Below are 16,987 nucleotides of genomic sequence, written 5' to 3' on the forward strand. Positions count from 1 at the left end.
GGGCGGGGCGGGGGAGGAGAAGGAATATTGGCTTGTGCAGGGGCAGCTCCAGGCCCCAGCACGCCAAGCACGTGCTTGGGGCGGCATGCTGCAGGGGGCACTCTGCCGGTCGCCGGGAGGGCGGCAGGCAGGGTGCCTTCGGCAGCATGCCTGCAGAGGGTCCTCTGGTCCCGCGGCTCCGGTGGACCTCGCGCAGGCATGCCTGTGGAGGGTCCGCTGATCCAGGGGCTCCACCAAAGCCGCGGGACCAGCGGACCCTCCGCAGGCACGCCTGCGCGAGGTCCACCGGAGCCGCGAGACCGGCGACTGGCAGAGCGCCCCCCGCAGCATGACGCCGTGCTTGGGGCGGCGAAATGTCTAGAGCCGCCCCTGGGCTTGTGGCCTCCATTTCATCTTATATAAAGAAGACACAAAAGGATTTTGACAAAAAGATTTTCAAATTAGGAATTCAGATTTTGTCTGCTTGGAAGACTATGGTGACTAGACAACTAGTGAAATTATTACATCATAAGAGACTCAAAACTGAGCAACTAAGAGGAGAAGCAATTTTTAGGCAGATCATTTAAAGCTCTCTATTTTTGTAAACACTAATGCCTAATGGGCATTTAGAAGAAAACATCTCTTTCTCAATGATTCAAGACTCCCACTGCTTCACTGAAGGTTTGAGAACTCACAATGCATATCTTATGACATGCCAAAGAGTCCTCCAGAAAAACTAGGGAAAACCAGACTTGTCATGATGCTTTTAAGACAAAAAAACAAGGACAATATAAAAACAAAAAATCCCAATGTTTTCAGACCGCCTTTTTGGTTAAGAAAGTAGCTAAAAAGGTCAAAATCTGAATTTTAATAAATCCTGTGTAAGTAACTTAACTTTAATGAAAGTAGAACCTCAAATGAAATGGAAATGCAAACTCAGTTTTGAAGTTCCTTTCCCTGATTTAGCTTATTAGAAATATGCTAGTACCTGAGTCTGCTCTTCCTGTTTTACAGTATTCTTCTTTTCAAATGATCCATTACAGAATATTGGCATTTCTTCTTCATTTTGTAAAAGTAACTCACCAAAAACAAAGGCTTGTATTTTAATAGGAGCGGTTTTAGAATAACAGTCCATGCTACATTTACATTGTATGCTCTCTCTAGAAGTTTATTTCTCCCATCAAAAATACATTCCTGTGCAAATCCATCCCAGAAGAACATTATCTGAACCCAAAGCCCTGGAAACATTACACTATTACAAGCTAAGACTCATACTAAGGACTGGAATTCCATGACTTCTATTCTTGCTGGTATCTCTTGGTAAGAGTGTTTGAAAATAACAAATATCCACTCAGGATTGCTGTTTAGAAGAACTCTATTTCAAGCTAGACCAAAGGGGGAGTTCTGCATACAAACAATTAAAGTAACTGACCAGGGAAAGCATCTAGGGAAAAAGCAGATCATAGGAACAGTGTTCAATGTAGCTGGTGTCTCAACACCTCTCACAGGGTCAGAGACCAAGGCCTGGTCTACACTGTGGAGGTGGACTAATCTAAGATACGCAACTTCAGCTACGAGAAGAGCGTAGCTGAAGTCGACATATCTTAGATCGACTTACCTCCCATCCTCACAGCACGGGATCGACTCCGCTTCCGCCTCTTGCCCTGGTGGAGTTCCGGAGTCGACAGGAGCAAGTTCGGGGATCAATTTATCGTGTCTAGACGAGACGCGATAAATCGATCCCCGATAGATCGATCGCTACCTGCCGATCCGGCGGGTAGTGTGGACGTACCCCAAGAGCTATGAAGCATCCCAGTCAGTGAAAGAGCTTGGGGTTGACTTGATAGAAGCAGCTATATTAAAACAGCTGTTCTTATAGTATCCTAATGTGTTTTCAGAAACAATGAAGAGCTTGGGAGATATGAACAGGTGAAACGTCAGATTGTGTTTAACCAGGCAGCAGTGAAAGAGAAGCTAAATCACTTGCTGGAGCATGGCCTGACAGAACAATCAACATCACTGTGGACATCCCCAGTTGTTATTGTGAAAAAGCTCAATGGAGACTTGAAGAGACATTAGAATCATAGGACCATGGGGTTAGAAAGGACTGCAAGGGTTATCTAATCTAAACCCCTGCCACGATGCAGAATTTGTTGTCTAAACCAGAGGTGGGCAAACTACGACCCGCGGGCCACATCCGGCCCAAGGGACCATCCTGCCTGGCCCTTGAGCTCCTGACCGGGGAGACTAGCCCCCGGCCCCTGCCCTGCTGTTCCCCCTCCCCCGCAGCCACGCCACCATGCGGGCAGCATGGCTGGCTCCGGCCGGGTGGTGGGGCTGTGAGCTCCTGCTGATCTGAGCAGCATGGTCAGGGGGCGGGGGGAGGGGGGGGAGGTTGGATAAGGGGCAGAGAGTCCCGGGTGGCGGCAGTCAGGGGACAGGGAGCAGGGGGTGGTTGGACAGGTGTGGGAATCCCGGGGGGCCTGTCAGGGGCAGGGTGTGGATAGAGGTCGTTGGGGGGGGGGGAGAGTCAGAGGACAGGGAGCGGGGGCTGGGGGTTGGATGGGTAAGGAGCTCTGAGGGAGGCAGTCAGGGGGCGGGGGCCAGCCTGTTTGGGGAGGCACAGCCTTCCCTACCCGGCCCACCATACAGTTTCGCACCCTGATGTGACTCTTGGGCCAAAAAGTTTGCTCACCCCTGGTCTTAACCATCCAAGACCGATGGTTATCCAGCCACTTTTTTAAAACCTCCAGGGACGGCGCTTCCATGACTTCTGAAGGCAGTCTGTACCATTGTTCTACTGTTCTTAAAATTAGGAAGCTTTTCCTGAGATTTAATCTACGTCTGCTATGCTATAGTTTGAACCCATTGCCTCTGTGGCAAGAGAGAACAACATTTCTCCATCTTTTTATGGCAGCCTTTCAAGTATTTGAAGACTGCTATCATGTCGTCTCCTTAATCTCTTCTTTTCCAAATGAAACATACCCAGTTCAGTTCAGCCTTTGCTCATATGGCCTGCATTCCATCCCTTTGTTCATCTTTGTCACTCGCTTCTGGATCCTTTCCAGTTTCTCTACATCCTTTCTATACATTGGTGACCAAAATTGGGTACAGCATGCCAGCTGAGGCCTAACCAACACCGAGCACAGCAGTACTCTCACCTCTCAGGACTTGCATGCTGTGCCTCTGTTAATGCAGCCCAAAACTGCATTTGTTTTTTTTGTAACAGCATCATACTGTTGACTCATGTTGAGGTTGTGATCCACCACAACTCCCAGTCCCTTCTCAACAGTGGTTTCCAGTCCCTTCTCCAGAATTTAGCCCCTTTCCCTTGTCTTCATTACTTAAGCCTGGATGCGCATTGGCTGGATTTTTGTCACCATCTCCCATAAGACCTAGTTTAAAGCTTTCCTTATCAGGTTAGCCAGAAAATGTCCAAAGATGGTCTTCCCAGTATTTGATGGAGAGAACCCACACCAGCACAGTAATTCTCCTTCCTGGAACATCAGCTTATTGTCAAAGAAGCCAAAACCCTCTCGCCGACACCATCTGACTACAGGAGATTTAATTCACAGATGGTAGCTAACTTGAACTCACACCCCAGATGAAATGTCATGTGCAAAATAGTTTATGGTTTCCATTTGGTATCTGGATACCATCTTAAAGAGACTCCTGAAGAGCAATGGGAAAAACTGTCTTGGTGACACCCTATGGATGATTTACTTTACTTAGATTACTTCATTTGTTTCCATTTGTTTCCAAAAAACATTGAAGAAAAATCTGGTAGGAGTGGAAAAGATTCTAAAGCTTTTTAAGGAGTCAGGGTTTAAACCTACAGGAAGTACGTGTCAATTTAAGATTCACATCACCTTCATTGGACATACAGTCAGTAATGATGAGTTGGAGCCCCAACTCCAGAAACTGAACGATATAAAGGGCTGGAGGGCTCCTACAAATCTGGAGGAGATACTGCAGTTTGTAAGCCTCTATGGAGTCTACAGGAAATTTGTCCCAAATTTCACAGAGCAGGTAGCATCATTACATCAGCTAAGAGTGACTTTGTCCTGACAGAGAAACCCCCAAAAGCTTTTGAGTCACTGAAGGAAGGACTTCTAAACCATACTGTGCTTAAATTCTCAGATCCACCCTGTCTATTCACAGTAACCTGTTATGTCTCAAAAGATGCAAAAGCTGGATTTGCACTTGAACAAACTGATGAGCTCAGCAGGCACAGACCAGTAGCTTCTGGAAGTCACAAATTGAAACCAAGTATTCAGCTGCAGAACTGGAGCATCTGGATACTGTGGAGGCCCTAAGGGCCTATTGTCCACATTTGCTAGGTACAGAATTCACAGCATACACAGACCACAGTGCCCTGCAGTTCTCCTTACAAAGCACAACCTGGAAGGAAGCCCAGGAAGCCAGATTCATAGAGTATCATAAACCTGGAAACTAAAAATCTAGTTACAGATGTTTTCAGCCAGATGAGGGCAGTGAGAGTACACGTAGACTGGTCTTGTAAAGATACCTGGCAAGAACTGAAGAGTCTTCATGATAACCAAGCAACAGGCCACCTGGGCACCCAAGCGATTTTTTTGGCTGGGCATGGCTGCAGATGTTAAGGACTAGGTACTTTCCTGACTTACCTATAAAGCACCAGAAAGGAGAGGCAGAACTCCTTTAGAGGAAATGCTCCATCCTAGTAAGCCCTGGGAGTTCACACAGATTGACCTGAAAGGCCCACAGGCAGAAACACCAGCTGGAGATTAGTATTTTATTTTCTGATAGCATATGACATCTCCTCAAAGTATGTAGTGGTACAGTCTCTGAAAGATTTATTGGAACACTGAAAGTAACTCCAGCACACAGAGGCAGGACTTAAACTCCTTCTAGATCATCTCCTCTCTCCCAAAGACGACAACATAATAGTTTAAAATTGTCCCGTTTTGCTAAGTTACAGATACAGCATCACCTATTGGTGAAGTGCCATTTGCACTGATCATTACGACCAGTTAAATAATTGCAAGATTAATACAAGGCAGCAATTTCTAATGTGAATCATACGAAAGCGATAGTCCCTCTTGTGGGAAGATATTCCATTTCCTTAATGAAAGTAAAAACAAGACATCACATTGACTAAACTAAACATGAAGGATTCAACTACCAATTTGCAGAAATTAGCAGAGAAATGAGAAGCATGGCACTGTGCGGAGTCTTACACCAGAACCTTATAATTCTTGGCAAGGTCATTTACAGTAAACATCTAAAGCGCTTTAATTATAAGGTTCTTGTGAGCAATGGTTTATAATCAATACAGTGAGACCGGCTTTTTACAAAAGGAAAAGAAATCACTGTTATAACAGGCCACAATAGCTGGGGGCCAAATTGACAGTTTCATATCAGTGTGTTTTTTAAAAAAAATAGAATTAAAAACAACAAAAAATATAAAAAAAATCAGAAATTCAAAGATCAATTATAAAACTATTTTGAAATGAAGTGTATCTTGTTTCATTGCCCTTGGCATTGAATCTTTTGAGTTATTCACTAATTGTTTTGTCTTTATGAAAACAGAACAGTCAAAGCATTATGAAGCATTTCCAGTTATTTCAGATTTATTTAGCAGTCCAGAATTTCTCCAAAGATATTGTAAGAAATATTACATCTGTACTGTTCTAGTATATGTTTCAGTGGTATAAAATTATTAATAAGCACTTAATGTAACTGGATACCGTGCAAATGTTCAATTGGACACGGGAATCTCAACCATAAGTTGTGCTTCTTGTATAGAATCATACAAATTAGCCATGGAAAATTCCTTCTATAATCATACATTCCTTCTCACTGTCCATGCAGGATTGTTCCCTGAAGTATATTTTATATTGTTCTGCCCACTCTATTAATACTCTCAACAGATGGCACTTCTACTACTTTCCTGGAAGACCATTCAACATCTCACTGTCTGGAAGTCACTGGGTTATCCTCGGTTTGATTGCTATTCATAGATTTTAAGGCCATAAGGGACCTAGATCATCTAGACTGATCTCCTGTGCATCACCCATTTTCATACATTTACCACTGAATTGACCGCAACAACTTGTGTTGAACTAAAGCAGGGGTCAGCAACCTTTCAGAAGTGCTGCGCCGAGTCTTCATTTATTCACTCAAATTTAAGGTTTCGTGTGCCAGTAATACGTTTTAATGTTTTTAGAAGGTCTCTTTCTATAAGTCTATAATATATAACTAAACTATTGTTGTATGTAAAGCAAATAAGGTTTTTGAAATGTTTAAGAAGCTTCATTTAAAATTAAATTAAAATGCAGAGCGCCCCGGACCGGTGGCCAGGACCCAGGCAGTGAGAGTGCCACTGAAAATCAGCTTGTGTGCCACTTTCGGCATGCGTGCCATAGGTTGCCTACCCCTGAACTAAAGCATAATTTCCAGAAAGTCATCCAGTCTTGATCTGAAGACATCAAGAGAGGAAAATCCACCAATTCCCTTGGTAGAGTCACCCTCGGAACAATCACCCTCAGTTTAAAAAACAAAACAAAACAAAAAAACCTGTGCCTAATTTCTGACATAAATTTATCTGACTTCAGCTTCCTGCTGCTGGTTTTTGCTATGCCTTTCTCCGCTAAATTGAAAAGCCCTTCAGTACACAGGATTTTCTCCCCATGAAAGTTCCCAACAAAATATCCTTCATGCAGCAAAGGTGCAGGTTTTTGATTTTGGTTTTGGTTTTTAAACCAAAAATAGATGTGTGAAAGGCAGGTATCTGGCACCTTTTAAAAATAACCAGACAGCTCAGGGCAAGCGGAGCTCTTCAGTCCAGGAAGCCGGCCTATCCAGGAAAAGGAAAACTCTGATTTCAAACTTCCATCCCTGGGTCAAACGAAGCCTGATACTGGGCAGCCACAATACCAGTACCACCTGTTGACGGTCCACCGAATCTACCACAACAATGTGGGAAGAGAGCGGGCATGTATTTAGTTCAACTGGAGAAAGGCCCTCTCACTGTGGTGTATGTCAGCAATACAAAGCGATACACTATACTTTTTTTGGCACAAGGTGACTATGTTGGTGCAAGCAGTTTCGTATTTTGGGAGACTTGTTAAAGGGCCGTAGTAAATACTGGTTGTAAAAGGTGGTGAGGGTAAGACTGGAATGTATGCTTCTCAATCACTGTACTTTTTAGGGACTATTGCTAATGATGGGAGGCAGGGCCGGCTCCAGGGGTTTTGCCGCCCCAAGCAGCCAAAAAAAAAAAAAAAAAAAGCCGCAATCGCGATCTGCGGCAATTCAGCGGGAGGTCCTTCGCTCCGAGCGGGAGTGAGGGACCCTCCGCCGAATTGCCACCGAATACCTTAAAGTGCCACCCCACTCCGGAGTTGCCGCCCCAAGCACCTGCTTGGTAAGCTGGTGCCCGGAGCTGGCCCTGATGGGAGAGCATCTCAGCATCATGCTAGAAGTTTGCACACCTCAAGCCTGGCAGCCCCGGGCCAATAGGATTTCTGGTGGCCAAAGTCTGAGCTATTCTCAGGGGGATAGTGGTCAGGGGGACTAGTGGTCAGAGCAAAAAACCAGATGAAAAGCAGTGACCTGAACAGCCACAACTATCCCATATTATAAATGTAACACCACCAAACATATCCACTTTGACTTGTAAAGGAAGTAGCTGATATGATGGTAAGGAGAGGTACAGATGTTCTGTGCCTATAGGAAACATGATGGCCAAGGAATGCAGCAAAAGAGTTGAGCTTAGATTGTAACCTCTTCTATGTAGGTGACAAAATGGGGATAATAGAGTTGGGGTGGAAGTGAAAGGAGAACTGAGGTAGGTGGGGATTGATGTTTTTAGAGAACTGACAGACTGATGGCTGTACGACTCCAACAGAATGCTCTGTTTGTGTATGCATCTCAATAAGGACATGACAAAGAAGAGACAGAAAGTTTATACCAAGACTTGCAGGCACCATCAGACACAGCAGTGTCAAGGGAGCTGTTGTTGGTGCTGAGCGATATGAATGCACACACAGGCAAAATCCTGAGGGATAAGAAATGTGCTTAGGAAATTTCAACCTCAGCCTCATAAATGAGGAAAAGAAAGCACTACTAAACTTGTATTGCACACCAATGGATGGTAGTCAATACATGCTTTCAAAAGAGGATATAAGTCATTGGATCACATACGTTACTGGCTGAAACAAAAGTCAGATTGACATGATGTTGGCAAAGAAATCTCAGTGGACTCAAGTTATGGACTGCAAAATGATAACTAAGGAGATGGTAGCACCGCAACAAAAGCCTCTTGTGGCAAAGATTGTGGTAGAGCATTGGACAAGGAGGGAATTAAGCTCAAAAGAAACAAGATTAAAAGTATGGGAAGTCAAGGGGAAGTGTAGCAAAGAAGTGTGTGCAAGTAGTAGAGGATAAAGTACCCGGAAACAGATCTGGCATCGACTGAAGAGGAGTGGAACTACCTCAAAATAACGTGGATTGCGGCTGCAGAAAAGGTTTGTGGACAATGCAGACGGGGAAAACCAAAGGAGAGAGGATAGTGGTGGTGGACTGATGAAGTGCAGGTAGCAATCCAAAACAAGAAATGGCACCTAAAGAAAAAGAAATTAATCCGAGTGCAAATGAGAGAATGCAAAGCGAGCTGCCAAATGGGCAGTGAGGAAGGCAAAAGAGAATACCCTAGATGACCTGTACAATGAGTTTGTGAACCACCTACAGCTGGCTGGCAAAAAGATCTACAGCACTGCAAAAAATAAGATGCATAGGGAAGGAGGTTGGTATTGCAACATCATTTGTGAATGATGACATGGGGAAGCTATCAACACCTGAACAAGTGAAGGAGAAGAGGAAACAATACTTTCAGAGTCTCTTAAATGAGGCAAAAACCCAGTGGGCAGAGTTGCCAACATGTGATCCTAATGTGGTGCTGGAGTCTGACATAACAGAGAAGGAAGTGAGAAACAGTTCAAAAAAATGAAGAATAGTAAAGCACAAAGTCCTGATGAAGTGATAGGGGATGTGGTGGAAGTCTTGAACAAGAGAGGTATAAAATTGAGGGTCAGAATAGTTAAAACTGTATAGCAAGACAAAAGAATCCCCGAATATTGGTGCAAGTCTATCTTGGTCCCAATATATAAGGAGAGAAGCATCCATGAACGTGGAAACTATCCAGTGATAAAGTTACTATTCCATGGGATGAAGATACTGGAATGCATCATGGATGTTCAGATTAGGAGAATGGTGGAACCACTCCTCGAACAAGAATACTTTGACATTAAGAAAGGATGAAGAACCAAAGATGTCACGTGTGTAATTTGGCAAGTGATACAGAAGCAGCTAGAGTAACAACAGGATATGTGGGGCCCTTTATAGAACTAGAAAAGGTATAAAATAAAGAAGCTAGAAGGATGCTCACATCAGTGCTAAGGAAATATGGAGTTTCTGAGGATTTAATAACTCTGGTGAATGCACTATACAGATAGCTCAGTGGTTTGAGCATTGGCCTGCTAAAGCCAGGGCTTTCAGTTCAATCCTTGAGGGGGCCATTTGGGGATTGGTCCTGCTTAGAGCATGGGGTTGGACTAGATGACCTCCTGAGGTCCCTTCCAACCCTGATATTCTATGATTGCCTAAAACAGTGTTCCGAACATGTTTTGGAATGACAAGCCCTCTGAAGTGAAAGCTGGACTGCATCAAGGACTGGCCTTCAGTCCGCTGCAGTTTACCATACAGATGGACTACATCACCAGGAAGATACCAATGGGAAAAGGTGGGGAGCTACTATATGCAGATGACATAGCAAAAAGGGTGTCCTCAAAAGAAGACCTAGGGGAAATAGTAAACCCGTGGTAAGACCAGCTAAGCAGGTATGGGATGCAAACGAGCATGACTAAGACTGAGATCATGAGGATCAGTAGAGGTGCCACAGGGAAACTGGATACAGAGATTAATAGAGTGCAACTAAACCAGAATGACCAGTTTAAATATCTGTAACCCTGCTGTCAAGGTGACAGTGACCTTAAATGTGAGATGAATTCCAGACTGGGGAGCATTGAAAGAATGTGGAATATTATCTCAGGTGTCATGCATGATAAGTGTATGTCACTGAGAATGAAATCCCATCTGTATAACACAATGGAGCGCACAATGCTGCATGGTGTGGAAGCATGGGTCATAAAGAGACGACAGGGTCAACGCCTACGGGTGTTCAAGATGCAATGTCTTTGCACTATAAAAAGAGTTACACAAAGAGAAAGATTTCTAAATTAAAGTATTAGGATGGAAGACAAAGTCCATGATGTGGCCGACAAAATCCAGGAAGTGTGACTTCGCTGGTTTGGGCACATACAGAGGATGAATGAAGAGAGAGCTGGTGAGGATAGCATGGCAAGAAAGGTTAGTAGGAAAGAGACACAGAGGAAGCTATGGATGGACTGCATCAAAGAAGATAATAAGGAGGTGGACTTTAGTGCTATCTTAGACAGTTGAAGATGGTAGATGCCCATACAACAGCCCAACCTCAGACAATAAGATAAGGGGAAGAAGGTGGTTTATATACACTGTAATCAAGTCACCTCTCACGTCTTCTTTTGATCAATTAAACAGATTGAGCTCTTAAAGTCTCTCAGTGTTAGGCAATTTCTCCAGCTCTCAAATCATTTTGGGGCTCTGAGACAGAGGGCTGGGCAACAGCAGCTGAGTCAGGACTCTGCTCACTGCAACTCTAATTACATACTCCAGAACAGACCTCATTAAAAAGAGCTGGGCCTAACTGATGGGCTGAGGAGAACTAAGCTGCTAATTAGGCCATTAGGCAGATTATACAAATTCACAGGAAGGAAGTGGGAAGAGGAGGAAGCAGAAAGAGAGAGACTGCTCTTCTCTGCTTGCCTCAGGAGCAGAGGGCTCTTTGGCCAGTAGGGGTAAGGCTATATAGGGTATAAGGGTAGTGGAAACTAATACTGTAAATAAACTGCACTGGGTGTTTTGCCAGCAAAAAGGGTCTTTGAGGTGTTTGTGGACTTTAGCAGAGGCAGGAGCAAGCCAGCCCTGCCACAGGCTATTTTCTGACCACTCTCCAATTTTTCATCATCCTTTTAAAATGTGGACACCCAGAACTAGACCCTTACTCTCCTGTTTATACATCCAAGGATCACATTAGCCCTTTTACCCACAGCATGACACTGGAACTCACATTGAGTTACTCGTCCCCTAGAACAATAAAACCTTTTCAGAGTCTGCTTTCCAGGATATAGTCCCCCATCCCATAGGTACGAACTGCATGTCTTGTTCCATGATGTACGACTTTGCATTTGGACGTACTTAAACAGATTTTGTATGAATGCACGCAAGCTTACCAAGCCATCTAAATTGCTCTGTATGACTGCCCTGTCCTCACCATTAACCACTCCACCAATCTTTGCGTCATCCACAAATTTTATCAGCAGTTATTTTATACTTACTTTCAGATAATTGATGAAAAACATTGAATAGCACAGGGCCGACTGCCAGTCTCTTCAGACCCCCACTAGACAACCCCCATTCAGTAATGATTCCCCATTGACAATTACTTTTTGAGATCTATCAGTTAGTCAGTTTAATGTGTGCTCAACTGATATTTTATAATGCTAATTTTTTAATCACAGTGTAGTACAGAACTAAACAAAATGCCTTACAAAAGTTTAAGAGTAGAGTTTGCAGTTACAAAATTAGATTAATAAAGGTAATCTCAAAGAATTTAATGATGTTTGTTTGAAAAGACCTATTTTCCATAAAATCAAGTTGACTGGCATCAATTATATTCCTATCCAGGGCTGTCCCTAGGGAGTTGCACGACCCGGGACAAATCAGCCCCCGCCGGCTTGGGGGCCCAGCTCTGCATCGGCGGCTGGGCTGGCGGGATGGATCCAGCCTGGTGCTGGGCTGCCTGCTGCTGCTGGCAGTTGCCGGCACCTACTGCAGGGCTATTGTTAACCATGGCGCCTCAGAGCTCCAGCCAGGGGATTCACTGCACTGAAACGCAGACAGCCGAGCCGGGCACCGTCTCTGCTAACTGCCAACAAGATGGCGGACCCTGCGGAAGTGATGGATTCGTCTTCCGGCAGTGGTGCTCAGACATTTTTAATAGTGGGGGTACTGAAAGCCAGCCCACTTACCCTGTCTCCCTCCCCCCCCCAGAGCCGAGACCCCGGGTGTGCAATGCCAGCAGCTAGGAGCCCGGGGGTGTTGCAGCACCCCCCGCACCCCTAGTTCCCACACCTGTTTCTTCTGAGACCGACTGCACCGGCCAATCGCACCAGCCGCGGGGCCCGGAGCAGTTGCCCTGATTTTCCCTACCCAAGGGACGGCTCTGTTCCTATCATTTAATTCTTTATCAACTGAATCCCATCTCAGCTCTTCCATTATTTCGCCAGGGAATGCTGTCAGGTTAACAGGACTACAGTTACCTGGGTCATCTGGCTTGCTCTTTTTTAATATTGGCACAACATTAGTACTCCTCCAGTCTTCTGGAATTTCCCCAGTATTGCAAGATCTATTAAAAATGAACATCAGAGTGCCAGAAATCTCAGCAAATTCTATTTGGACTCTTGGGTGCAAGTTATCTGAGCATGCTGATTGAAAAATGTTTATCTCTAGCAGATGTCTAAAATCTCCTCAGCCACTAATGTCACATCCTCATTTGATACAAGTACATCATTCTGCTCCTTTCCAAATACAGAACAGAAATATTTATTGAACATCTCAGCCTTTTATGCATCATTATTAATAATTTTACCACCTCCAACTACTAATGGGCTTATACAATTACTAAGATTTCCTTTGTTCCTAATATACTCAACCTCCTTATTGTCCTAAGCCCTCTCCTGCCATGGATGTTTTGCTTCTTAATTTCAATGGTCAATTTTCTGCCTTCCTAACTTCTAATTTCAATTGATTGTTATTTCCCCCTTTTTCCTTCTGTTATATATTGCTTTTTCATTTCTAATGCTTTTTGCTGCATCACTAAACCCCCAGATGGTATTTTAACTAAAAAGCTGTCCTCTTTCTTGATTATACTCTGATAGTCAACCTAAAATATTTCCTTCTTTATTTTATCTAATTTCTCTCACTTCTACCCCCCGGTGCCATACTAAATACTTTCTCTCCATCCTATGTGTTTATATGATTTGTAAACAGTCATGTTCCCCACTTAACGGTCATATAGCCAATCTAAGGGTCTGTCCATGCACATCCAACCGCAGGAGTGGAAACTTGAACCATGATCTCGCACATAGTTCTGCATGGGTTGACCCCTGACACCATGTGTAGCCCAACTAAAGTCAGTGTGACTCCGTTTGGGTACTGGGGTTCAACCACACAGAGAAGTTTGGAGGATCAAAGCCTTATGCTGAATGCTCTTCAGAGCAAAGACAGTCTCTTCCCATTTGTTTGTACTGCTAGTATGATGGGAGTCCCATCCAGACTAGGGTCTTTGGGTGATAGCTCAATGCAAACAATAAAAACAATACAAATAATTAATTGCTGAAAATACAGTGATCTAGTTGAAAATCCCGCCCCCCAGTAATAATATGTACTTCCGTATCATATTTTATGTGAGCGTTTCAAAGAGCTTTACAAGTCTCAAAGCCTCACAACACCCTCATGAGATGGGGGAGAATTTTTATTCTCATTTTATAGACTAGTAAACTCTGACTTACAACATTTAAGCGATTTTCACGTGACACTGTGAGTGAGTTTAAAATAAAAGTTGGGGTCACCTATTGTTTTCCCTCCCAACTAGTAGGAACAAGCAACTTCCATGTAAGGAATCCCAACTCCAAGTCCTTTCTAATCATTAAACAACATTTCCTTCCTTAAACATGTAAGAATTTTTTTTAAACTTATATCCACCCCAGTATTTTTTTTAATCTCTTTGATATTCTCTAGAATACACAGTCATAAGAACAGAAATACTGGGTCAGACCAAAGGTCAATTATCTTCTAACAGTGGCCCAAGTGCTTCAGAGAGAACGAACAGAACAGGTAAACATCAAGTGATCCATTCCCTTTCGCCCATTCCCAGCTTCTGGCAACAGTCCTTCATTAATATACTTGAGGATTTAGATGTATTCTTCTACCACAGATATATATATAGAAAATTACAATAAAAAAATTCAAAAAATCAAATCAGAGTAATAGAATTCATACAAAATCTGTTCCTTATTTCATACCAAGAGCTACAGGCAGACTGCTGTGTATCTGGCTTCTTCAATTAAAAACAAAAATGATTGTGTGTCTAATATAGAAGCACTGTTCTATAAATTCTAATAAAATTAGTAAGAAGTCCTACAAGCACCATAATCATAGTCTATAGACCTTTGAAATAGCTTATATTCAATAGTTTAATTGATTTAGAAATATGAATTCTAAATCATCTCCGCAAGCTTTTATTTTGGTATATAATAAGCAAAGGGATGAATCATAGACTCATAGAATCATAGGACTGGAAGAGACCTTTCAGAGGTTTTCTAGTCCAGTACCTTGCACTCAAGGTTGGACTAAGTATTATCTAGACCATCCCTGACAGGTGATTGTCTAACCTGCTCTTAAAAACCTCCAATGATGGAGATTCCACAACCTCCCTGCAATCCTTAATTACCCACTGGAAAAATGGGATTGTGTGCTGAGAAGGCTTGCCATATTGAGGCCTCCAACAGGCTCTCGTCCTGCAAAGGATCTGATCAAGGTCTTAGTAGGTACTACACACATGGGCTCAATTATCAAATATAGGCAGACTAAAAAGGCTGAGGGAGGCTTTCAGCAGGTAATAACCATTCCCATCTGTTTTACTATTTAAAGAGAGTGATATATAACACAAACCATTCCACCTTGTAAGTACATTACCTTGAAAGTTTTATCCATGGAAGTGGAAAGAAGCATATGGCTCCATGCTTGTACAGGACACCACTGGACTTTATTAACTGGACCACTGTGTTTGGACATCTGAAACACCAAGTTCCTTGGGATTTCAGTTGATTTGTACTTAGACCCTAAATATGGCTTAATAAATTCAGAAACCTCTGTGGAAATTTGCTCTCCTGGTATTGCACAACTCTCTCTCTGTTCTTCAGATTCTTTTTTTTCATACACTTTAGAAGTTTTTTCTTGTCGAAGTCTTTTAGGGATATATGGTCTAATTCCCTTTATGGTAATAATCTTGTCCTGACGTACTCTCTTCTGAGAGAAACTTCCATTTCCAGAAAGCGTTTGAGCCTGGTTAGAATATTCTTTCCAGGGATAAACAGCTGCCAAATCCCTGTTATTAGCCTGTACCTTATATGCAGGAGCACCTTCACAAATAATGTTTGTGCCAGTACTGGCAGTATTCTCAACAGTCTGCATTTTGTATGTAGATTTTGTGCCTAATCCACCGGGTGCAAAAAACTGAATAGGATTCACAGCAGAACTTGCAAGTCTGGTTTCTTTGCTAGAAAGATTGAGATTTTCAGCCTTTCCAGTCTCTGTGTCAGAATCTGAATCATCATAAGCAACCAATGATGAATTCATCCTGGTCAGATATGGCAAAGTCCAATAATCTCTGTGCTGAAATCCTCCAAAATGATGAAAATCTGCAATTAAAGGAATCAATAATTCAGAAGACATTTCACTATAAAATATTTAAGGTTCTAATCACTTAAAAACATATATTTTGCAAATATAAATATGTACTTGTATGCATATTTACCCACACCATTTAATCTTTAATTCAACACACTTATACTTGCACTTCTAGAGCATCTTTCATCTCAGGATCTCTTAGCACTTTATAAACATTAGTTACATTTTGCATAGATAACAAGCTGCATTCCACAAAACTGATGCAAAGGATTACAACAAAGAAAGCACAGACTTACCCGTGCAGTTATGATAGCACACTTTTAACCTGACCTGCCACCAGGTCTAGCCTGACAGGATAAGAAGAATTATCCTGTAGCTTGGGGATGTGTAACTTTATGCAGAGGAACAACTACAAATGGAGCCAATATGACAGAGTCTTTCTTCTACCACATTGGTACTGTAAAAGAGCATGAATGAATGTGGCCTAAGTGACTGAAGAAAAAAGAGGCAGCCACAGAATTACTAAATGGGTCACAGAATGGGTTTAAAATACAATCTGTAAATCTAACCACACCCACATTGTAAATTCAGCATCATCTTCAGTTTTACATAAGAAGCTTAGTTAAGTCATAACGAAATCACTGAGCATGTTAATATCTCTAGAAAATAGAAGCATGTATGGCTCAAGATATTTTTGATGCTATTATCTAGTGCCCATTTGAAAAAAAATAATTGTAATTGTGTCATAAGAACAGCCCTATGGGATCAGACCAAAGATCCATTTAGCCCAGTATCCTATCTTCCGACAGTGGCCAGTGCCAGGTGCTCCAGAGGGAATGCGTAGAATAGAGAATCATCAAGTGATCCATCCCCTCGCCCATTCCCAGCTTCTGGAAAACAGAGGCTAGGGACACATCCCTGCCCATCCTGGCTAATAGCCATTGAGAACCTATCCTCCATGAATTTATCTATTTCTTTTTTTAACTCTGTTATGCTCTTGGACTTCACAACATCCTCTGGCAAGGAGATCCACAGGTTGACTGTGCGTTGCGTGAAGAAATACTTCCTTTTATTTGTCTTAAACATGCTGCCTACTAATTTCATTTGGTGGCGCCTAGTTCTTGTGTTATGAGGAGTAAACAATACTTCCTTACCTACCTTCTCTACACCAGTCATGATTTTATAGACCTCAATCATATCTCCCATCAGCCTTCTCTTGAGTTCCATCAGTTCCTTCTCTTTTCCAAGCTGAAAAGTCCCAGTCTTTTTAATCTCTCCTCATACAGAAGCCGCTCCATACCCCTAATCATTTTTCTTACCCGTTTCTGAACCTTTTCCAATTCCAATACACTTCTACCCCGATATAATGCGGTCATGGGGAGCCAAAAATCCCTAC

The 16,987-nt window shown here is 42.8% G+C and overlaps 1 protein-coding gene across 2 annotated transcripts in view; it reads right to left on the minus strand.

Moving 5' to 3' along the window:
- WDR25 (WD repeat domain 25) overlaps window positions 1-16,987 on the minus strand; it is a 135,413-nt gene that overhangs the window by 110,896 nt on the left and 7,530 nt on the right. For both annotated transcript variants that reach the window (XM_045012816.1, XM_045012815.1), the window contains one exon: window positions 14,878-15,602. In XM_045012816.1, coding sequence (XP_044868751.1) covers window positions 14,878-15,540 — 663 coding nt within the window. In that variant the 5' untranslated portion in view covers window positions 15,541-15,602. The remainder of the gene's footprint in view (window positions 1-14,877; window positions 15,603-16,987) is intronic.

The sequence above is a fragment of the Mauremys mutica genome, chromosome 4 (genome assembly GCF_020497125.1).
Source record: "Mauremys mutica isolate MM-2020 ecotype Southern chromosome 4, ASM2049712v1, whole genome shotgun sequence".
Lineage (NCBI taxonomy): Eukaryota > Metazoa > Chordata > Testudines > Geoemydidae > Mauremys > Mauremys mutica.